This window comes from Pogona vitticeps, chromosome 1 (genome assembly GCF_051106095.1).
Source record: "Pogona vitticeps strain Pit_001003342236 chromosome 1, PviZW2.1, whole genome shotgun sequence".
In the NCBI taxonomy this organism is placed as follows: Eukaryota; Metazoa; Chordata; class Lepidosauria; order Squamata; family Agamidae; genus Pogona; species Pogona vitticeps.
This window is the reverse complement of record NC_135783.1, coordinates 264429956-264455278: the sequence shown is the minus strand read 5'-3', so window position 1 is coordinate 264455278 and position 25323 is coordinate 264429956. Positions and strand designations below refer to the sequence as shown.

Genomic DNA, 25323 nt, shown 5'->3' with positions numbered 1-25323 from the left:
TAGCCAGTTCAGAATTCATTCATTTTGGGATAGAGACAATATAACTGACTGTCATGATGTTATGAATTTGTTATTCACAAAAGCAGTTAATTGCTACTTTCTTTTACACAATATAATTTTTAGGTCAAAACTCAACTTGGGCATCTTTGTTCATTAGAATGTATCATATTCTGAATGTATACTCTTAGAACAAGTCCAAAACAGGCAGGACAGGCATCCAGTGAAAAAGCAGCACACTTTTTTTTTGCAAAAAATTGAGAAGTGGTGGTAAAACACAGAAAGGTTGGAAATGGAAATCATAATTCTTTGGATACTCATAAAGTTGTGGGAACTGAAGCAGGGCAACTGCGGCATCAATGCTATAGTCTGGGAGTATCTCACATCATTAAGTTGAAATAGGAGAGAATGGAATTGAGTATCTTGGAGATGGTTGGATGCCATTTGTTGCAGGGTTGCATCATTTTGTTATATGTCCAGTTTGTGGACACTAATTCAAGGTAAAGACTGATCATATGGTGTTGAAAAGTTTTGAAGAAAAATGCAAAGGAAAGCTATGGTAACTGAACATGTTGGCAGTATCAGTGTATTATCGGACAAATTTCTGTGCATTTTGAATAAGCACAGAAATGTAATTTGGAATCATCCCAGATAAATGCAGAATACAGCACAGCAGCAATTCCAACATCAGCCTCTTATCTCTAATTATTATGTATTGTGAAATAGATGAAGTATTGAAATGGCTTCCCTTGTGATTCCATTTTGCAGGTGTTGATAAAAGCTTTGAGTTTCCTTGAAGCATTTGTTTCATGTAATTTTGCTTTATTGTTAAAGCAGCTGTCATCCTCTGCATACTCATTTTCCTATTCATTTGATGAAGGTGACAAAGTTTAATTTTGCAGTCAAAAATTCCTTATTTTGAAGACATTTGTATTCATATGAGATAACGTAAAAGAACTGTGAGCTTTTGTGGACAAGTCCACTTCTTGCCTGAAGCCTTCTCATTGGAGGTGTAAATCAGTTTTCTGGGTGTGGGTAGCCTCAGTACTGTATGTTCTCCTTGTTCTTCATGGGAGAAATATAGTTTTGTTCCAAGCCTGTTGATCTTCTTTTGTTTCAGACCCATTTGTTTTCTACTTGATGTTCACTGGATGCCTGTCCTGCCTAGCTAGAGCAACTGTGAGAATAGAATTTTTCCTGGATTCTGATATTAAAATAGGTTCAATTGATCAGACTTGGCTGCCTGCCAGCTAAGCTCCTGAAATTTGATAAGGAAAAGTGTAAGGATCTAACAAGAAGGTTTGCATGTTGTTTTACTTTACATTCATGTGTGAATTACATCCAAAGTACAAAATCATTGTGTCCAATGATAATGGGATTACAGCTATAAGAGGAAAGATGGACCTTTATTTAAGTGGCTAATTTAGATAGTCATCATTTGATTTCAGTCTTAAGGTCCATTTTTAAAGAGGGTGTTAAAATAACATATATTGACATTATCATGCAGGAAAGTTTTCACCCACGTATATTTGGGATGTCAGTGTTTCATAATTTTCCCTGAATTCTATTAATCATGTTTTTTTACAGTTTGAAAAAAAAGGAAACCAGACATGATGGAGTTCTAAAATTTGATGTCTGACCTATTGCTTTTCTTAGTTTTCAATACTTTTATGCACAGACTTATAGGTATAAATTTTTTTTACACTATTAAATTATAATACAGTGTTCTTTTTATTTGTCATATAGCATTATGCCAGTATATACAGGCCTCTAAGGCCCAAGATGGTGGTGGCCGTTTCATTTCAAGTTCAGCAGAAGGTAAAATAAAAACAGGGCAAAAATAATCAAATATTTTCTAGTGTTTCTGTCCCTTGACCGTTTTATGCCTTCTAGATTTCCTTTCACAGCTATAGACAGTAACAATAATGGATTCCAGGCTTAAATAAAAAGTGAAGGTGTTGTGCACATCTAAACTTTTTTGCTTCACTTTTGCATCCATTGTCTGTGTGTGCATTTCTCAGATTACTTTTAAATTGAGCTTAATTTTTGCAAACGTACTTATCTCACACATTTCTGAAATAAATGAAGGAAATAAATTATTGGTACTTGTTTAAGGAAAGGCACAGACGGATAATTGTATGCAGAGTACTACCACTGCTTTAACTCAATCAATTTACTCTCTTTTGCTAATCACTACTTTATATCTCCTGCTTCTTTTAAAGGAAATATCTGCACTTAATCCTATTAACTTTTTAATGATATGTTTCTACACACAAAGTTAGGGTTAAAATGTTGTGGTTAACTTTGTTTTTTGCTAATTTTTCAGGTGAAAATTTTGAACAAACTCCGTTAAGGCGCACATTCAAATCCAAAGTTCTTGCTCATTATCCTGAAAATGTTGAATGGAATCCTTTTGATCAGGATGCAGTGGGAATGGTTAGTATCATGTTGCATTCTTATTTTTCATTGCTGCTCTTGTACTCTGATAGCCTGACACAGGCTATAATACATTCGTTTGTTTTGTGGATCTTGTTGAGAGAGTAACACATTATCCAAGAAGGGCATATACACACGTTATACTGGCACAAACAGACAGAGAGACCCAAGAAGTTAAAGAAGCAGGGTTCATGTTTTTCATACCAGTATTATTATCAGACCTCTGTTACCTATGCCTACCAGGAAATAAAATGTGAAGTGAAGCTAAGAAGTTATAGGGAAATGAAGTGTGAGGTGGAGAAGCAAGCCATGTTCTCTGAATCCAAAAGCCCCTTTACTTTTAAAAGCTGTATGATCTGTGCTTAAGTGGATAAGTGGGTATATTGCTGTTTGTACCACAGTGACAGCATTGCCCAAAATCCAGTTTTATGTTGATAAAATTCCATAATCTTAAATCTTAACTATGAATTACCACAAATTAAGAAGTTAGTTTGGGCATTTGGTGTTTTACAGCAGTTGCATGATTTAATGCAAGACAGCACTTACAGGAAGTGACTATGCTGACTTCTTAACCTGTAGTAGTTTGCATTTGAAATTTGTATCAGTAGCCTTATGTGAGCATGAGTTTTCAGTTGGATTTTGGCCAATGTTTCCTAGCTGTTGCTGTGCCATCAACTGCAATATATCAGTGTATGTTATAGCTGCTTCACAAGATTTCCATCCAGGTGTGAATTATTTGAGCCTGGAGCTTGAATAACCTCGAATTAGATGAAATAGTAGAAGTTTGTTCAGTATATCGACATCCATATTTTTAAAAGTGAAAGGGGATTATGAATTTAGAGAGCACAGCATCTCTCCTACCTTTGTAATTTGTGCCCCTGTTTGCTTTTTTCTTTAGGACAATCTGAGTTTGGAAGTGTGATTGACTACTTAAGGGCAGGTCTGCAGAGAAATTTACCTGTGTTTGAGGGAGGAGTTACCTCTTCTCATTTCTATAACCATGTTTGTGTTAATGTGAGCTCCTGTCTAATGCTACATGAATGAGGCAGACCTTCGTTTAAATACATATCAGTTTAAATCTACATGTTCATAGTAGTAGTCTGTAGGAAAACCATAAATATACTGTTACAGAATCTCATTTCTTGCTCATAATGTTTGCTTGCAGATGTCTTAACTAAGACAGACAACATTGTTTTTCTTAGTCTTTTCAAAGTCAGATTGCAGAGAAAAATATTCTAAAAATCAATATATTTTAGTATAAACTCTGCAAATGGGATTTTTCAAAAGGTTTATTACTTTATATTAGGATTTGAATGTGATGAAATTATGAAAGTTGGAAGAAAATGTTTATATTATGCAGTCTTATTAATATGTGCTAATCTCTGTAGATGTCATTAAGTTCAGTGGAGCTTAAACCCAGGTAGGCAGAGACTTCCGGCTTGATGCTGCGACGAGACAGCAGCAGGATGGAGCTCCGTCCCCTGGGTTGAATTCTGACCTGTTTGGGACCTCACAGGGGGTTAAAACCACCCCAGAGAGGTGGTGAAATGGGGGAGAAGTCTGTTGATCCTGGAGGGAATGGCGGTTACCCACGTTTGATCTGGGAAACTTCCCAATCAACTAGCGGGTAGAAACAAGCAGCTGAATTAACTTGCTTGCAAGTTGTCCACAGCCAGTAATGGAGAAGCAATAAATCAGCTAATTAACATTGTGTTACCACTGGGCAAAAAATATTTTTTAACTGTAGTGCTTTATGACTATCCCTGGATGAGACATTCCCTACAACAGAAAGTGTCTTCTATCCCCCACCACCTGGAGTGCTCTGGTCCATGGGGTCACGAAGAGTCAGACACATGAAACAACGATCCCCCACCACTGATCGAGCAGTGCTGAATCTGGAGAGAGGAAAGAGACGCAGAGACACAAAGAAAATAAATGGGACATTAATTAGACATTTAATTATACTTTAAGGAAGGAAGTTTGGTATTACTTTATCATTAGAAACTTAAGAATTCTTCTCTTACCACCATCATTAGCAAAATATGTTACTTGTAACATCTATCTAAGGTGCTGGCAAAAAGCCTAGCATCAATAACCTTGAACACTTTATGGCCATTTTGAATTCCCTTTCTTTTTGAGGACTGAATTGAAATACAAACAAATTAACCCTAGAAAGCCTAATCCAGCCAAAGTGGAACTTTTAAACTGTATCCTGGGTTTCGAATTTGACTTGGAGCACAGGATCAATACTGGAATGGATTGCCTCTGGGGCTGGATTACAAAAAGACATCAGGCCATGAACACAAATGCCGAGTGAACTATTTGGTCAGCAAGTGTCCTTGAGCCTTTAGGCAGGGAAAACCCTCTACATCTGAGACAGGATTCAAATTTAACCCTAAAGATTGACTATTAAAGTGGACCTAAATAAGAACTATTTGGTGAGCAGGTGTCCTTGAGCCTTTAGGCAGGGAAAACCCTCTACATCTGAGACAGGATTCAAGTTTAACCCTAAAGATGGACAATCTGTTAAAGTGGACCTGTGGAAGCAAGTATTGATGGAATTGAACTGATTACTTTCAGCCTCTGGACAACTTTCAGTTGGAATACAATTATTTGACATCTGGGACATAATGCCACAACAAGGAAAAATTTGGGATGAAACAAAATCTACCATTCAAGCAATTTTAGAAATAGTGAGATCCCATGACAAAGAGGCAAAATTATTCAAGGAGTAGTTAAATAAGGACTATAGTCAACAGGAGGCAGGGAATAATGAACAAGGAAATGAGAGGGTGGTGGATGATGTATGCCAATCAGAGGAGTGGATAGAGGAAATTAGAGGAGAAAACATAGGAGATCTAATTCTAACCCTGGAACCGAGAAGAATTTTAGGTGTGGTAAGGGAAGATAAGGGGAGAGAACCAGCAGATCTAATTAAAAAGAGCCTGGAAGATCTATTGGAGATAGATCAAGTGTATAAAATGTTCTCAGATGGTACAAGGGACAGGAGAATTTTTAGAGAGATAGAAACAAGGGTTGCAAAAAGACAAATAAGAGAAGGTGTTACTTAGAAAGATGAAAAGGGAAAAATTTTTAAGGTGGCCTTCAACGTTAAAAGCATGTATATACCTAACTTCTGTATATACCTAGCCAATATTGTATTCTAAAATACACACATGAATGGTTTTATTGTTTAAAAAATATATAGATTTTGAAAGGACAACTAAGAAGACACCAAGATGCAAAAAAATTTAAAATAATAATAATTATAAGCAACCCATGTAACATGATGTTTAACAAGCACAAATTGAATGTAGATAGATTGGAAAACTACTAAAATGTTTAAAATCAAGCCCAGGTAGGCAGAGCACTGTAGCCACATATTTAAATGTGCACTTCTACTCATGGAACATGCCTTTACATAGCAGACACCTCTACTAATAAAAGGACAAGGCAATTTCAGCAGATACCCTGGTGTTCCATCTAAAACTGCTATAGAAGATTAGGGAATACTCAACTCCCAAACAAACTGCACCAGAGCCCAGAGTGCTGTCCTCTGAAGATGCCGGCCACAGAGACTGGCGAAACGTTAGGAAGAACAACCTTCAGAACATATCCTAAGAGCCTGGAAAACCCACAACAATCATTAGATTAGGGAATCTTCCAAAATAGTATGAAAGTTGACATGGATGGAAGAAATATCCAGACAACAGTGCCTTAATTTATACTTAGTTAGAACATAAGAGACATTTGATAGTTGAAGCACCTGTGTATTAGAGATGTGCAAGAGAAGTACAGTAACTAATAGTAAATTTTTGCTTAATTTTGTAAAATGTAAAAAATTGCATCATTTGGTTTGTGACCAGATTTTGTGCAGCTGCTATAGCTTGCTATAATTCTCTGGTAACACAGTTTTTTTCCTTCATTTTTTGGATTCTTGTGGCAAAGATTTTATATGTCATATGGATGCAGTGCTTGGCATAGTGTATGTTGCACATTTCTAATGTTTTCTGTTCTGTATTGTATTATTTGGTCAGTGTTGGTCTTTGACCATAATAAAATAAATTAATTCATTCCTCACATGTTTTTTAGCTGATCAGTTTTTGTCAAGTATTATAAAAGACAAATGCTTTCAAAATAGGAATAGTTTTTCAAAAAGTATTAGAATTAGTATGCTTGGTTTATGTTCCTGATTTATGTTAAATTCATAACATTAAGTAAATTTTGGAATTCACTTGTATAATATGCAATGATTCAGATGTTTAAATAAAGCATAATTTTGCATGTATCCAAGATTTATGAATGCACCTTTATTTTTCTCTTTATATTCTTCATTTAAGAGAATTTTGTAAGTCTTTTTAACGTATCTATATTATTTGGATTGTCTTCATTGATATAATAATATAAATGTTTTAAAACTTTAAAGGGGGATTTGTTTTCTCTGTAACTTCACCATTTCAATGGGTCACAGTTAAGTAATCACTTGGATCCTACATTGATTCTCATTCACTTGAAGGTGAGGTGATTACTACCACTTCTGTCTACATATAAAGGCCGCTCACATAATTCTGAAGTATCCATTAAGCCTGAGCAGAGGTGTCCTAGGGGGTTAAGATACTACCAAGGGAAGGAGAAGACGGAGAAGCCCTCTTCCCTAAATTTGAATTCTGCTTTGTATATGGAATAAGTTAAGATCAAACTGAATGTTAGCAACTGAGAGTGAAAAATTATTAAAATAATTTTTATTATTTAAAATAATATTTAATCTTTGTTCTCTCTCCTCACCCAGCTATGTATGCCTAAGGGCCTATCTTTCAAGACACAAGCTGATGCCAGAGAACCTCAGTTCCATTCATTTATCATTACCCGTGAAGATGGCTCACGGACATTTGGATTTTCTTTAACATTTTATGAGGAAGTTACCAGTAAACAAATTTGTAGTGCAATGCAGACTTTGTATCACATGCACAATGCAGAATGTGATTTTCTTCATACTCCACCACCAAATGACAAAGAAAACTGTAGCACCATAGAAGACTGTAATGGCTCCTCTCTATCAAAATTACAACGATTTAACTCATATGATATAAGTAGAGACACTCTGTATGTATCAAAGTGCATATGTCTGATAACACCAATGTCTTTCATGACGGCATGTAGGAAAGTGCTTGAGCAACTCCACCAAGCAGTAACTTCACCTCAGCCACCACCATTACCTTTGGAAAGCTTTATCTACAATATACTGTATGAAGTTCCTCTCCCTCCAGCAGGGAGATCCTTAAAATTTTCAGGAGTCTATGGATCAATTGTCTGCCAGAGGCCAAGCACCAATGAATTGCCATTATTTGACTTTCCAGCTAAAGAAGTTTTTGAGTTACTTGGAGTGGAGAATACAGTCCAACTCTTCACTTGTGCTCTTTTGGAATTTCAGATACTGCTTTATTCACAACGTGAGTATAACTTTAAAAAAAGGGCTAACAAGGATTCAATTTCAGTAGAAGTTTCAGTGGAAAAGTAAATGTTAAGCATCTCTAAAACTGCCTCACCCAGTGGGAGAAGTTAGAGCGAAAAGTACTGAACTAAGTATATTAAAAGCTGTGTTTAAGCATGAACTGTACTGGTGGTGGTTTGGCCCTGGATAGGCTATTAGGCCAGATATGAAAAAAAAAGTTTTAATCTTATAGAATGGAGATTTGCCCTTGATTCAAAGCAGTTTCTTATGTTACAGTATGGCTGTATGAGTTCTCCTCTGCTTGTTTTAGAATCCTATGGAAAGGAGGGAATGCCCTCCTTTGAGTATCCAATGCAACCTAAGACTCACTGTTATTGGTTTATTGCTTGCCTTGCTCTATGGTGAAGCAGCTGAGCCATCCCTGCTGTCAGAGATCTTGGTTTGTTTTTGTCCCAAATTTTAGTAATAGCACTTTTTTGAAAAGCACTTGTATCTTTGTTTTCTCTGGCAATAGCTGTTTCCTGTTGGGCAAAGGTAGGTGGTTCCAGATAAATAAGCAGGATGTAGCTTCTTTCAAAAGCTAAATGTTGTGTCTGATAAGCAAGTCAAAGATGGATTATGTGTGTTTCTCTGTTATTTCTTCATATTGTCCATACTGGAATCCTATTTAATTCCTTACTTTTTTTCTGAAAATAAAAGTATGAATTGCAGATACAGCATTAATTGACTTTTAAAAGATACGAATGATGGCCAAAGTATACAAGAATGAAAATAGCCTCAATTCATATGTGCATGGTACATTAGTTTGCAAGTATACAGTTGTACAATGTGTTTGTTCATCTTGATTAATCCTCAGATATGAAGTTATTTGACCATAATACTATTGTTGAGCACACCTAAAAACCCGATGCTGATATCCAGCATGCAAGTATGTTGGGAGGTACTGAGCTGCTGCTGAGCTCTGCCACTGCACCAAGGAATGTGTGGGATTACCAAAGTTGGCAAAAATGGCAAAAGACTTTTCCAGTTAAAATAGTTGTGGAAGTCTCAGAGCCATCTAAAAATACTATGACATCACTAGTAAAGAAAGTAATTTCCAATCTCATCATGCACATTGGCTAAAATAATGTTTGGTAATTTTCTGAATAACAAACAGAAACATACTAAACAAATAATAAAATAAACTGAATTGAAGATGGAGCTGACTTAAATAAAAATGCATGCCCAATTCAGGCATTTACATATATTTACGTCTTGCCACCTTGCCATTTTATCTGGCCCATTCCATTCAGCCCATGCATGCGCACAGGGGGGCTGGGGGCTGGATGTGTGGATGTCTGTGTGGGCGGTCAGGAGGGTGGGGGGCATCTAGGGGGCATTCATGTGGGGTGCCTGCGAGCAGGTGGGTGTCCGTATGTGTGTGGGTGCATGCATGTAGCTGCAATAGGAAGGATACTCGTGCATCTTCCTTTGACCCTCCAAAATGTTGAAAATATACAATGTGGCCCTCACCCTCAAAAGTTTGGAGTCCCCTGCTCTAGAGCCTTGTTCTGTCCGAAACAGTATGCTGTGTGGGAAGACATCCTATGATCCATGGCTGGAGACATATTTTTGCCACACAGATAGAATTCTTAAATGTATGTGTTTTGCATTGAAATGATGAGAGCTTGATGTTCTAGAGGACTCACACCTAGGTTTAACCAAGCAACCTAGAAGGCAGATTTTTTCCCCTCACAATATTATGTTGGCAAAAATACAAGTATTCTGTAGAACCAGACCTAGTATCATCATCATGTTCCAGGGCATTCTACACATGCGCAAGTGGGGAATATGAGGATAGGCTACACAACCAACAGAAAGTCTATTTTTGGCGTTGTATCTGGCTTTTCAAACACATTTATTCTTTCAGGCCCCTGTTACCAATAATGTATGCTGCATCCAGCCTAATTCCATTAACTGGAGTGGTTAGTATTTTTATTTGTCCAACCATGCTGGACTTAATACTTACTAACAGGGAGGAGATAGTTGAGGGAGTGGAAATTGTAGGAACTTTAGGAGAAAACTACAATGCCATATTAGAACTCACCATCATGTAGGCAAGGGTAACTGTACCAAGTCAGACTAATGTTCTAGATTTTAAGAGAGCTGACTTTAACAAACTAAGAGATGCAATAGGAAGTATTCCATGGATGGAAATCCTAAAGGGAAAAGCAGTTCAGGATGCTTGGGAAACACTGAATGGTGAGATAATAAAAACGATCGCAAAAAGATCGTTGTTAAGCATATTCGTCGTAATGTGGGGCAATCGTAAAGCGAGGCACCACTGTATTTCAACACATAAGGAGCAAGAGGAAAGTCAAGGAAATGGTTGGTCCACTAGTGGCGGAAGATGACAAGAAGGTGACAGGCAACAGGGAGAAAGTAGAACTACTTAATTCTTTTTTTTTTTTTTTTTTGCATCTGTATTCACGCAAAAGGAAAAATTGGGTGAAGAGCAGCACTGTGGGAGACAGGAGAGGGAAGCAGGTCAACATAGGTGAGGAAGTGGCAAAAGAACACCTAGCTGCTTTGAATGAGTTCAAACTGGATGGTTTACGTCCCAGGGTTCTAAAAGAACTGGCAGATGTGATCTTGGAACCACCAAATTAAATCTTTGAGAGGTCCTGGTGCCTGGGCAAACTGCCAGAGGACTGGAAAAGAGCTGATGTGGTTCAAAAAGGGGGGGGGGGGAAGTGGATCCAGGAAATTACAGACCTATCAGCTTGACATCAATACCTGGGAAAATCCTGGAAAAAAAAAACAAGCAGCAGATTTGTGACACCTGGAAAATAACAAGGTGATTACTAGAAGCCAGCATGGGTTTGTTAAGAACAGGTCATGCCAAACAAATTTTCTTACCTACTTTGATAAAGTGACTAAATTAGTGGACCAGGGAAATGCAGTGGATATAGTATACTTAGACTTCAGGAATGCATTTGATAAGGTAGACCACAACCTACTTCTGCATAAGATAGAACAAAGTGGGATAGACAGAAAAACTACCAGATGGATTTGCAGCTGGCTGACCAACTATACTCAACGCATGGTCCTCAATGGAACCACGTCTATGTGGAGGGAAGTGTGCAGTGGGGTCCCTCACGGTTCTGTCTTGGGCCCAGTGCTCTTCAACATCTTCGTCAATGACCTGGATGAGGGGATTGAAGGAGCACTCATGAAATTTGCTGATGACACACAACTGGGGGGGGATTGCTAATACTTTGGAAGATAGACTCAACATTCAGAAGGATCTAGACAGACTTGTACATTATCCAATAATATGCAGTTCAGTGGCAGGAAAAGTGAGTTCCTCCAATTAGGCAGGAGAAACCAGATGCACAAGTACAAGATAGGTGGTACCTGGCTTGACAGTAGTACCTGTGAGAGGGATTTAGGGGTCCCACTTAAGGATGAGTCAGCAGTGTGTTGCAGCTGTCAAGAAAGCCAACACAGTCCTAGGATGAATCAACAGGGGGATAGCATCAAGATCACAGGAAGTGATAGTACCACTTTATACCATGCTGGTGAGGGCGCACTTGGAGTGCTGTGTTTAGTTCTGGTCACCACAATACAAAAAAGATGCTGAGGCCCTGGAAGGGGGTGCAGACAAGAGCAACAAAGATGTTAAGGGGAGGCTAAATCCTATGAAGAACAGCTAAAATAATTAGGTATGTTTAGCTTAACAAAGAAAAGACTGAGGGGAGATATGATAGCAGTCTTCCAATATCTGAAGGGTTGCCACAGGGAAGAGAGCATTGATTTATTCTCCTTTGCGCCTGAGGGTAGGACAAGAAGCAATGGGTGGAAACTCATCAGAGGGAGATTCAACCTGGAAATAAGAGGAATTTCCTGATTTCCTTTTTTTAAAAGTATTTTTTTAAAAACACTACAAAGCAGACAAAATAGAAAACACCAAAGCACCAACCACTACAAACAGACAAACACAACAAAAACCATTACTGACTAAAACAAACCCTCCCCTCTTTTGGGTCAGAGATTCCAACATCATTTTGGATCTTGGATTATTCCAATTGGTTTCCAGTGAGCACTGAGTACACAGAATACAGAATTTTGCCTAAACTCCTGTCTTTTTCTGGGCCCAAAAATATATTAATTTCCAGGTTTGTTTTACATAGTCTTTTGTTTATTCCTGCAAGGCTTCTGAAAGTGTAACAGTTCTGCTGTGTCCCATAACTTCTTTAGCAACTCCTCTATCATTGGTATTTCTTCACTTTTCCATTTCTGGACCCAGAGTAGCCTGGCTGCTGTGAGTATGTACATTAGACAGCATTTTAATTTCTTATCAATAATTTATGGCATAATATTCAGTAATGCTATTTCAGGTTTGATATTTAATTTTTGTTGAGTAATTTCTATTACTATTTCCCACACCTGTGTCCAGTATCTTTTGACTCTTCGCATGAGCACCACAGATGATAATAAGTACCTGTATTTTTTTACACTTTCAGCAAACATTGCTGTTACCCTCTGATATTTTTCCCAATCTTACAGGTGTATAGAGCTTTCTATAAAACATTTTGAGGATATTTTCCCTAAGATTTACTGGCTTAATCATCTTATGGGACTCTTTCTACATCTTTGTCCAATCATCAATATTAATATTATGTCCAAAGTTACTTGCCCATTTTACCATCATCTCCTTCACCCTCTCATCCTCCATGTCATACTCTAATAAGTATATGCACATTTTTATTGTTTTCTCATCAGTATATATCCACAGTTTGTCCACTTGAACTTTACCCTCAAAGAAACCCAGTTTTATCTTTTTTATATATTGATTCTAGTTTCAAATTTGACCACCAATCAGAGGCCACACCCAATTCCTCTAGCTCTTGCTTATCCTTTATATTCTGTTCTTTAGTAAGCAGTTCTTTATATGTGATTAACACTCCTTTCTGGTTCAGCACTTTCAATGTAAATGCCTCTATAGGAGGAAATAAGCAGGAATTTCCTGACAGTGAGGACCATTAAGCAGTGGAACAGCTTGCCTCCCGATATTGTGGGTTCCTTATTGCTGGAGATTTTCAAGAAAAGATTGGACAGCCATCTGTCCGGGATAGTATGAGGTCTGGGATGGTATGAGGTCTCTTGCCTTGGGCAGGGGGTTGTCCTCTGAAGATGCTGGCCACAGAGACTGGTGAAATGTTAGGAAGAACAACCTTCAGAACACGGCCAAAGAGCCCGAGAAACCCACAACAACCATTAGATCCTGGCCGTGAAAGCCTTCGCGAATAAATCCATCTCATATTTGGTCATCTTCTTTTCCTGCTGTCTTAAACTTTTCCTAACATCAGTGTCTCTGTGTGATATTTTTAAAATTTGTATACTGTAATCCAGTACTGTACTGCAGTGCCAGTGCTATATAATTTCTTTTTTTCCTCTCCCCCTGAATCTTTGTATTGCCTAAGAAAATAATTCTGGAAGATTTTGCAGCCTCTTGGTACATATTTTTGAGATGTACAGGGAAGGGAGATTAACCCCTCCTAACTCCACTGATGGAAGCAGATCTATCAACAGATACCTTCTTTTGGCTTTTGGCCTAATTGTCCACACTGAAACTTTTAACAACTAGTAGTTTTTGAATCCGTATGTGTAATGCAGGGCTGGTGAATCTGTGGGCCTATTATTGGACTCAAATTCCTATCCGTTTTATTCAGCCTAGGAAATGGTGAGACATGTGGGTATAACAATTAATCAAATCTGGAAGATTCTTTTTTCCCTCATCCTTGGTATGATACTTTGTATTTGTTGCTGATACACTGTGACCAGAATCCTGTTGTACAACTTTACCCCTTGCAATTGTGATAACACCATCAACTATGAATGAAGGTTCTAGTTTTGTATTTATTATACTTTTATGATGGTTTTCAACAAAGTTCTTTTACTAATTGATTTTCTGTTTTCTAGATTATCAGAGACTGATGACTGTTGCTGAGACAATCACAGCACTGATGTTTCCATTCCAGTGGCAGCATGTATATGTTCCCATCCTTCCAGCCTCTCTCTTGCATTTTCTTGATGCTCCTGTCCCTTATCTGATGGGCTTGCACTCTAATGGTCTAGATGACCGGTCAAAGCTAGAGCTCCCCCAAGAGGTGAGAAGTTCAGCAGTGGGTTTCACTGTTGCTGAACACAGTTACAAAGGAGATTAGTTTTAAGTAGGATACTTCAAGGGCTCTTATTGTAACATTTTACAGACTTCCATGGATAGTCCTAGTGATACTGTGTTCTATTTGTAATCCCCCCATATCTTTTTTTCAACAGTTTTTCTTTTCCTCCTTAACAGTCTGCTGTGGTAAGGAAAAAAAAAAGTAACAACTGCCCACCCATTGGTTCTTAACTAGTATGTCTCAGAAACATCTGTCTGAAATATTTTAAGGAGTCTTGTATGCTGCTTTATTTGGTCTGGGGTAGATTTGGTAAATGAATGAAATTGTTTAGAGAATTATTGCCATCCTATTTAAAGCTTGTCACAACTATAACTATAACTAAGAACTTGCTTTATACTACTTATCAGAATGTTAAATCTTTACCTAGCACCAGACATAGTTTAAGCTAAACTCTTGAAATTCTGATTTAGTTCTAGAGTTTAATTTCACCAGTGGAACTATCCCCAAATAAAAGTGATGTTGGTGCCCCAAGCACCACCACTCAGTGTCCCAGAACATTTTCAGACCAACAAAGTAGGTTTGGAGGGGGAGGCATAGGAGACTGGATGCAGAGAAGACCATTAGCAAAAATCACTACTTTCCCCTATCAAGCAATGGATGAGAAGGCTCTTAATAATGGAAGGAATGCTTCCTTCAGTGGCAGACTTTGCTGAGTTCAGCCTGGTCACCTGAAGACACCCTTCTTATCTACAAATTTTTGTCTACAACTGCCCTCTATGAGAGGAACATTGGAAATCAATTATGAAATCATAGCTAGCTATGTTATTTTGGCGGTAAAGAGAGAATACCAACATTTCTTTGCCTCCCAAAATAACAACTGAAAAGACAGTTATTTCACACACACACCAATATGATGAGAGTCATGTACCTCTTTAATTAGGGAGGCTTAAAATGCTTTTGGTAGTAATTGTGAAGGGGTGTTTTTTTTAATGACTGTATTGTTCCAAATGTTAGGCCATTCTCCTAACTTTTTAGATCTTTTTTTTCCATAAAAGGATAACATATACCTTCAAAAGTAGCACTCCAAAGCAAAGAATTACTAGGGAAGGAAATACAGTGGTGCCTTGAGCTGCCAACTTAATTCGTTCCGGATGATGGTTGTAACTCAAGTTGGTTGTAACTTGAGTTACACCATTTCCCATAGGAATACATCGAAAAGCGATTAATCCGTTCCAGCCATTTTTTGGTTGTATCTCAAGGCACTGATTGTATCTCAAAGCATTAGTTCCTATACGAACCAATGCAAAAGCAGTTAATCTGTCCACTACCAATAGGGGAAGACTTTTTTTAAACCTAAAGTGACGTCTAAGGTTAAAAAAAGGACAAGAAATGAGGGAGGGAGGGAACAATGGGGAAAAGAGGCCATTTTCCGGTTGTATCTGAAAGCGCTGGTTGCAAGTTAAAGCAAAATGTTGCGACTGGAGCTGGTTGTAACTCAAATTGGTTGCAAGTCAAGATGGTTGTAAGTTGAGGCACCACTGTAGTGGAAAGCTTCTAATGAATTAGATAACTTGAGTTCATTGGAGGAATGGTGGGATATAATGTAGCTAATACCTGGATGAATAAAAGAATTAATTATTAAAACTTTCAAAGCTCTGAATATTATCTTGATTGGAATGTTACTATTCACAAAAATGAAACAGAACCCTATGTCTGGAAAATTCTCACATGTGTGCATGCATTTTTCACAAGGAGTAGCTACACATATAGAGGATGCTAGCCTCTTTAGAGTGTCAGAGCAACAAGAGTTACCTTGTTCATTCAAATATTCAGGTAAACATAACCTGAACCACTTGAATATGGTTTAGGCAAGAATGAAATATATAGATCCAGGTTATAGTTATATGCTTTGAATTTCTTGGAATTCTTATTTTAGTAGGAATTGGGAGTATCAATGCTTATTCTGCTTATCCTAAGCAACCTTTCAATAAATGCATACTGCTTTCCATCCTATTGAAAATGGAACTGAAAAGGAAGTATATATTTCCTTTTTATCCATTATGACCAAACATTATGCTATAGTACAAGTACCAAAGAACAGTTGATCTGGGAATGAAGAAAGCATTTGAGAAGTAAGGCTCTGTCATATCAGTGGAGCTTACATCTCTATAATTATGCAGTGAATTGTACTTTTAATCCTCTCCAGTTAGATGGCTTTCCAGATTCTGATTCAGATTCTAGTATGTCAGTTTTATGCAGTGAAGTAACATTGTTATATAAATCTCTGTTTGTTATTGCACCTAACTTGCCTGTACACTGGTCAAAAAAAAAAAAAAAAAAAGCAGACATATTGCATACATAATACTTCTAGAAGTTTGCATTCTGTTCCTGATTACTCATGCCTCTCTGGACTTTAATCCCCAGGCAAATTTATGCTTCGTGGATATAGACAACCACTATATTGAATTGCCAGAAGATTTGCCTCAATTTCCAAATAAACTTGAATTCATTCAGGAGATCTCAGAAGTCCTTATGACTTTTGGGATTCCACCTGAGGGAAACTTACATTGCAGTGAAAGTGCCTCTAAGATGAAAAGCCTCAGGACATGTGATATAGTCTCTGATAAGAGAAATGGGAACGTAGGAGGACCAACTTTAAATTCATATGAACTACTGAAAGAAAATGAAACCATAGCAAGACTCCAAGCACTTGTAAAAAGAACAGGTGTGAGCCTCGAAAAAGTAAGTAATGTAATACCTGTGGGAGCTTAATAAAGGAATAGTGCATTATTTGGGGATATTGCATTATTTGGGGATTTTATTCTGAATTGGCAGTTCTCCTTAAAGTAGAAATACTGTAGATGATACAGACTGTAGTTATGATTGAAAACAAGTCAGGGTGAAACTACACAATGGTAAAAATGTGAATACTGTAGAGCCTCTGTGAAGTTCCACCTTAGAAGTCAGATTTACCTGGGTGAATTAACTGTAGTCAAGTACACATGAATAAGCAGAGAGAAGGAGGAGAAGATTGGCAGTCAGCCTTGTTCATAGCTTGTTAAGCTAGCTCTGCTGTGGGTGTTCACATTTGGAGGAGGCATGGCTACAACAGAGCTATGTTAACTTGCTGCACAGAAGTGCTGATTAGCAATTTCCTCCTCACTTTCTGCTCACTCTTCTTCCCCCTCTCCCCTGTTAGTTTCCTGGGTTCCTAGGACAATGGCACCAAGCTTAAAAAAAAACAGGAAGGGAAGGAAAGTGAAGAGGAAAACAAGCAGAGATAGGCACCAGATTTGGGGGAGAGATAACTCAAATGGTGGCCAGTTTCCCATCTGAATGGGCCAGTTGCCCTGCCTCACTGCTGCTGTAGCCAGGTGGAATAGAGTGAAATAAAACATCTCTAAATATATCTATAGAGGGATCAAACTGTATGCATCAGCACAAGTGATCACACTGCCTGAGCCAATGCAAATACATTTACTGCAAAAAGGGGTGGGGGGAGAAGCCTCAGTGATGGAAGAAAAAAAGTTCAGATTAGAGAGGGAAACTCTGGGATTATTTACATTGAGTTGTATATTTTATAGTCAACAGAAAACAATATGACTGTGACTGTCCGAATCCTGGAACAATTCCTGTGTTATTTGCCAATGTAGTAATACCCTGACTGTTGGAAATATGTAATTAGGATACAATTGGTTGTGTGACATATGGCTAACAAAAAGCAAAAACTCTTTAATGCTGCATTTCACAATAAGATTTTCTAGTCTAACATCATCATGAAATCTCTAAATTACTGTTTAAAAATCAACAAAGAATGACATTGCATGAAATAATTCTCAAGGGTAATAATTCCAAGCTTGTGTATGATTACTTACATTAGATGTTATTGTACTGCACCAGATCCTGTGGAGTCATCTAGTAATGAGACAAGGATATTCTTTTCCTGCCTCCATAAGTGTAGTGTTGTAGGGCTTTTATTTATATAGGAGTAGACATGTTGTTAAATAGAATGTTTTTGTCCAGAAATTTTATATAATATGGAGGTTTAAATGCTTTGTTTGTAAAAAAAGTTTTTCTTGAAAAATAGTTTACTCATCATGCACTAGTAGTATAATATACTCATCCTTTTTCACTCAGATGTTGTTCCTATGTTAATTTATACTTTGTCTCATGATATGGTACAACACCATTCTGCATAAGCATTTATAATTTCACCAAATCTTTGTTGTTTATATGACCAGGGTTTCTGACAGCTTTGACCCTTTGTAAGTCAAATGCAGAATAAATTACCAAGGCACATTCTTTCCCCACCCCACTCCCAGGTTGAAGTTCGAGAGGAGAGTGGCAACAAGAAGGATCTAAAAGTGCAATGTGATGAAGAAGAATTTAAGGTTTACCAGCTCAACATTCAAGTGCGAGAAGTTTTTGCTAATCGTTTTACACAAATGTTTGCAGATTATGAAGTATTTGTTATTCAGCCCAACCAGGACAAAGAGTCATGGTTTACTAACAGGGAGCAGATGCAGAATTTTGATAAGGTGAATATGGAAGGGGGGGAGACTATGGAAGGGGAGGTTTTCATGCAAGAAGGGGTAAGAAAAGTACTATATGTCCCTGGTAGAGATGGGAGCTTAGTATTTGTATATGAATAAGAAGCCCACCAGCACAGGTGGCCAGCTTGATTAACACCCACCCCCAGAACCCACCAGACCGCTTACCGTGTGGCTCGTGGCTTGCATCAGCTCCTCATGTGCTGCAGCAGCCTAGCTGCTGCAGTCCCATCTCCCTGATTGCCCAGTCACTCCATCAAGGGGGCAGGAGGACAAGTCTCCCTGCTCAGTCACCGAATGGCTGGCCCCTCTATTAGCCATATAATCTGGGCTTGATAGTAGTTACAGATGAACACACATGGAAAACAGGAGGTCTAATGCAGATAACACTGAGTTAGATTGACTAGTGATTTTACTCACTGTACAGCAGTTACCCAAGTTCCTAGTACAATATAACACTGAAGGACTTGTGCTAGAAAAAGTGAGAGAAAAACCCAGTTGTGCTACTATCATTAACACTGGTGACATTTATCACTGATAAGCAACAATTACTACAGATATTTAAATTGCACCTTTCTTTGTGGTTTTTAATCTCCTCTTCCACATTTATAACATTTTCAAAGAATTAAACATTTCTAGAGATTGTGTATATAGTATTGTGAGGAATATTATATTGTGAGGAACTTTCTAGTGTGAGAAATATATGAAATAGTATGCTAAAGTGTGCACTACTGATCTTCTGTTATTTATCTATTTACAAGACTTTAAACCAGAATTTGTCAGTCCTATTCTTAACATTATAGGCCTACAAAGACTACTATAAAAGTAATTTTTTCCTTTTGTAGATGAATAATCTGGATTGTTTGGTGAAAAATCCAAATAGCTAGTATATCTCTGATTCACCATGAAGTATGTATTAAAATATATGAGAAAAGGAGGGCATTTAAAATACAGTAAAACACTGGCAGAAAGTTACTACTAGATTTCAGCCTTCAGTAATTTATGCTATGGATGCTGTTAATATATATATTTACTTTTGTTCTTTTCTTATGCTTTCTTTTTTTTAATTTTGGATCTAGAGCAGGGGTCTCCAAAATTTTTACTGTGAGGGCCACATCGGATATTTTCAAAGTTTTTGAGGGCCAAAGGAACAGGAATGTGTGGACATGTACTCACACACACATGCACGCACTTGCCCCCTGCACACCTGCAACGCCCTGCAACGCCCCTGGCCTGCATGCACAGATATCTGCCTCCCTGCCCGCCACCCCACATGCATGGGCTGAGGGCAACAGGCCAGACAAAATGGCAACACAGGCCGTAGTTTGGAGACCCCTGATCTAGAGCGTTGAACCACCATATTGATGTATCACTATTGGAGTCATATGGGGTTCTGAGTTTTTAATTTGTATACCGGCCAGATTAATGTGTCCATTAAATCAGACAGACAGATAGATAGCTGCAACTCAAGGCCCCTTGAATCAATGGAATTTGTGGAGGAATTGACTTTTCAAATCCCCCTGATTCAGTGGGCCTACTCTAGTTGTGACTTACTACTGGATTTCAGCCATAATGTACTATAAAGATAATTCTGTAGATACTGAAAACAATAATCTCTTTCTAAATGATTTTTTTTATTTTGGGAAGAAATAAACAAATTTTCTTTCAATTTGTTAGGCCTCCTTCTTGTCTGACCAGCCTGAACCTTATTTGCCTTTCCTCTCAAGATTTTTGGAGACACAGATGTTTGCTTCTTTTATTGACAACAAGATAATGTGCCATGATGATGATGACAAAGATCCTGTTTTGAGAGTGTTTGATTCTAGAGTGGATAAAGTTAGACTGTTAAATGTTCGAACACCAACTTTGCGCACATCCATGTATCAAAAGTGCTGTTCCATTGATGAGGCTGGTAAGGGCTGTAAAATGGTTTTAAAGGGGGTGGTTTAATTTATCACTAGGATACCCAGTATGGTATAGTGGGTGGACTGATGGTGTAGGACTTGGGCATCCTGGATTCAAAACCCTGCCAGCCATGGAAGCTCACTTGGGGTGTGGAATTGGTAAAAACACTCCTTAAATATCTCACTTACCTTGAAAGGCCTGTTAACATCACTGTTAAGTCCATTCCAACTTGACAGCACATAACATAATTCATGATTGCTCATAAAATGGAATCTGTGTTCATTTATGAAGAAATAAAACTAGGTTCCAAAAAATGCAGCAGCACTGGTAATAAGAAATCTCACTGTTTCAGTTCAAATGGAAAGGAATTTGTAGTGACTGTCCTGAAAAGTAGCACTGGGCTGATACATTTTATCCAGCTGACTGCATGCAGATTAACCATATAAAGAGGAGTCTGCACTTCTTTACCCCTCTTGCACTCAGAGCAGGATGCACATTTATGATAACAGTCTTCTAATTTGTGTCTCAAATTGGTTTCTATGTTACCTACTTAACTTAACTATCTAATATGAGTACATACTACACAAAAATACTTTTAAAGATGTACATGCAACTGTTTTGTTTTTCTTTAGAGAAAGCTATTGAGTTAAGGCTGGCCAAAATAGATCATACCGCAATCCATCCCCACTTACTTGATATGAAGATTGGACAAGGAAAATATGAACCTGGATTTTTCCCCAAGCTTCAGTCTGATGTCCTAGCTACAGGGCCAGCAAGCAACAAGTGAGTATGCTGCATTTGGAACATCCTGCATAAACTAAACTGAGTAATTTCAGGATGATATATCTTTAAAAGATTATGTCAGCAATGGTAAGTATGAGATGTGGCCCTTTGCCCTATTCCTCATGGACGTTTTAGAGGAAAGCAGTAATACTCACTTGCTGTGAGTTATCATACACAAAGAGTCCTCTCATTGACATTTGATCATACAGGCAACATACTCCTTTACCATTAACAGCCCTGTTGAGTTCTGTCAAGTTAAAAGCTGTGGCTTCCTTTATTAAGTCTATCTCCCATTACAACTTCCTTTTTCCAACGCCATTCTATTTTTCCTAATATATTTTATCTTCTCATGATATATTCAAAGTATGATTGCCTCAGCTTAATAAATTGAGTTTCTAGGGAGAGTTTATTTGATTTAGAACCCACTCATTTCTATTTTCTTGTGTGCCATGGTAACTGTTAACCTCTCCTCCAACCATACCTGGGACTTTTGTATTTTTTCCCCTACAGTCCCCAGAAGTCTGCTGGAATTCCCCTAGAATTCTGGGTGCTTGAGCCAAAAAATCTAAGTTGTGTCAGCCCAAAGTCTCCCGGCACATTATGTTCTGTACAGGGTGCTTTTCAGGAAACTACCAGAACCTAATGCCTTGCAGCTTCCACAGATCATAGCTTCTTCAGCCATTTTCTCCATAGCTTTTTCCACCCATTTCCTCCATCTTCATGAAAGCTCATCATACCATATTTTTCTGTATATAAGACAATACTGTTCTCTAAAATATTTAGATTAAAAATGTAGGGTTGTCTTATACACAGAAGTAAGGAGGGGGGGAGGGATCAAAGTGCTTTGATCCCTGCTTTCCCTGTCCACTTTCTTGCAAAGAAAGTGGAGGGGAAAGCAGAATCATCAAAACGCTTTGATTCCTGCTTCCTGCTCCACTTTTTGCTAAGAAAGTGAAAAAAGAAAGCACTTTCAAAGCGCTTTGATGATTCCTGCTTCCCCCCTCCACTTTCCTCACAATAAAGTGCTTTCCCCCTCCACTTGCCTCACAAGAAAGTGCTTTCCCCTCCACTTTCCTCACAAGAAAGCACTTCCTTTCGAAAGTGCTTTCTTGTGAAGAAGGTGGAGGGGGAAAGCACTTTCCTTGCTAGAAAGTGGAGGGGGAAAGCAGGAATCAAAGCACTTTGATGATTCTTGCTTTCCCCCTCCACTTTCTTCCAAAGAAAGAAAATCTGAGTTAGAAAAGTGGGGGTGGGTGGGCGTCTTATATGTGGGGGCATATTATACATGGAAAAATACGGTAATCAAGATGGTGCCCTTATTGCGCAACTGTAAGTGATTAAAAACACCTGAGAGAACTTTGATTTTTTAAAAATTAAAGCACCTAAAATTCTGGCTGGGAGGATTTCTGATAAATTCTGGGTCTGTAGGCCATAAATATGAGAATTTAATGCCTGCCTCCAACACCATATTTAACGTGGTTGAATTGTATATTATACCATTTATGAAAGTTCTTACTAGAAATACTTTTGGTTACAGTTCAGGATGAACATGCCTGCTTTTATTTTAGTTTCTGGTGTAGTATACCTAAGAACACCAATATTGATTTTCTAGATGGACCAAGCGAAATGCACCTGCACAATGGAGACGGAAAGACAGACAGAAGCAGCACACAGAACATCTTCGTCTTGACAATGATCAGAGAGAGGTGAAGCTGTTCTGTAACCAATGTTTAATGCTTGTCTTTTCCAATGGTGATGATGTAGATTAACTCAGTTCTCAGGGTTCCCCCCCCATGTTCCTGTACATCAGATTATTATTACTTATTGAGAAAATACTGATCGTCATTTGGACTAATTCAGAGGTGTCCTGTACAGCAGAAAACCAAATGTGTTAGTGTTCACTACTATAAAATTGAGAGAAGAAACTGCTGTGTTTTAGAAAGTGCAGAAACTTGTGGCAGGGGGATGTTTGTTTCCGGAAAAACAAAATAGGGTATTCTGGCATCTTAAAGGCTAGTTAATTTTATCTAGCATAAGCTTTTCTGGACTACAGCCCATGTTACCAGCAAGGCTCTTCATTGTTTTTACTGGAAAACGAAAACATATAAAAATAATAAGCTGAGTAACTGTTATCTTCCTTTTTAAATTTTTTGAGCACTTGTATCTTGATGCATGAATTTTATTCATTTCTGTTTACATTTGTAAACTATAAATTTTGTTATATCACTATGCATAACTATCTTTTGAAAGTCACACATTGTCTTAAGTGGCCTCTATCCTACGTTTGCATCTATGATGTCATGCTTGCCTATCATGCTTTCATCTAACGTGAGCTGTTTTGATTTTTGGTTTGTTCTTTTTGTTTTGCTGTCTCTCCTGTCTTGCCAGCGGCTGGATTTCCCTTTGCCTGAGCTTCAGTTGCAATTATGTTTAGTCTTGGACCAGCATGATTGGCCTTTCAGGCACTCTGTTAAATCTGTTTCAGAGCTTTATCTGGTATGTTGTGTTTGTGTATGTACGTAGGTACATACACATGGTATGTATGTGTATCTGTTTACCCATAATACTGAATGGGTTGGAAAAGCCCTTGGTTTGAAACAGCACAGCCCTTCACCACAGTTACACAAATGGTAGTTGAACAGGTTTCTTCATCCTTTCTGAGTGAAGCCATGGCCCTTGGGGCCCTACATATTTCCACTGCCCTAGTGTGGTTCTACAGCTTCTTGAAGGAGGAATCTGTCCCCTTTGTACGTGTCAGAAGAAAGGGTTTGCCACAGCAGCGAGGAAGCAGCCCTATAATTTCAGCCTTCAGACTGCTCCCCGCTGACAGCTTCAGAGTCTATTTATTGAAGACTAGCTAGCTCTGGTTAGGGAGCAACCAAAGATAATACCACAGCTTTCAGATGCATACCTACTTTAAATTAATTTATAGATATATTTAAAAAGAACTAAATACCAAGGACACATCCCTAGTGTCCCATTGGTGTATATACCATGTTTCTAGTATATAGGTTTTATAGATCAGACATCCTCAAACATACATCCTCTTTTTTATCATTATTCTTAAATAGACAGCCGAAAATATAACTTTATCTACAGTACTAAATACATAGTTCAATATGTATTTTAGACTCTGGATTTTAGATCTTTCCTTCTGTGAAGGTTAAAAAATGTGTATGCTCAGTTCAAAATCATTTTATCTAGCATAAAACCCCAGGTCATCTTGCTGCTGTGCTATTTCAAATATACTGCAAATATATTGCAAATAACACATTAAATAATTAGAAAATAATTATAATAGGCATTATAAGAGTATGTTTATATTAATGGAATAAAATACACATATTTTGTAGTGTAATAATAGTAGCTAGGCTTTTTAAATGGTAGCTGAAATTCACTAATTTTATAGAAAGCATCTGTTTATGGTGACCTTGACTTAGCTTTGTTTTATGAGTTTGAATTTATCTGGCAAAACAGCAAAATGTAAACATGCTTTAACTCTCTTAAAAGTTGTATTTGTGTATACATTTCTGTTTCCCTGTCTTTTTGCAGAAGTATATTCAAGAAGCTCGGAATCTGGGGAGCACTATCAGGCAACCCAAACTATCTAATCTTTCACCATCAGTAATTGCTCAGACCAACTGGAAATTTGTTGAAGGTCTGCTGAAGGAATGCCGGAATAAGGTATTTTAAATTTAATTTTCTTATTTTTCCAGCTGCAGCTGATATTTTTGGATCTCAAAGGATTTTAATTAGGTGGAACAGTATAGAAAGCACTCTATTACTCTAAAAGTGCCTTGATGATACATTATTTAGAAATAGAGAGGGTAATGCCACATACAGTATTTTTCTGTCTATAAAACAACACTTTTCCTTAAATAATTAGACAAAAATGAAGGATTCTTTTATAAATGGAAGGCGGCTGCTTTTCCCTGCCTTTTGCAAAGCCTAATAAATCTCACTTTATTTTGGCTCACTGGATTTCATTCGAATCCCACACCGTTGCTCACCACTTTATGTCACACACCCCCAG

At 37.8% G+C, this 25323-nt stretch overlaps 1 protein-coding gene across 9 annotated transcripts in view; it reads left to right on the top strand.

Annotated features, from left to right (window-relative positions):
* Nucleotides 1-25323, top strand: part of DENND5A (DENN domain containing 5A) — a 79506-nt gene that overhangs the window by 15334 nt on the left and 38849 nt on the right. For 4 of the 9 annotated variants that reach the window (XM_020789952.3, XM_020789950.3, XM_072985759.2 and 1 more), the window contains exons 2-12: nucleotides 1744-1815; nucleotides 2324-2433; nucleotides 7223-7883; nucleotides 13850-14037; nucleotides 16477-16794; nucleotides 18375-18590; nucleotides 20280-20514; nucleotides 21140-21290; nucleotides 22903-22996; nucleotides 23679-23786; nucleotides 24843-24974. In XM_020789952.3, coding sequence (XP_020645611.3) covers nucleotides 1744-1815; nucleotides 2324-2433; nucleotides 7223-7883; nucleotides 13850-14037; nucleotides 16477-16794; nucleotides 18375-18590; nucleotides 20280-20514; nucleotides 21140-21290; nucleotides 22903-22996; nucleotides 23679-23786; nucleotides 24843-24974 — 2285 coding nt within the window. The remainder of the gene's footprint in view (nucleotides 1-1743; nucleotides 1816-2323; nucleotides 2434-7222; nucleotides 7884-13849; nucleotides 14038-16476; nucleotides 16795-18374; nucleotides 18591-20279; nucleotides 20515-21139; nucleotides 21291-22902; nucleotides 22997-23678; nucleotides 23787-24842; nucleotides 24975-25323) is intronic. The other 5 variants (XM_020789955.3, XM_020789953.3, XM_078383925.1 and 2 more) reach the window with 3 other exon arrangements.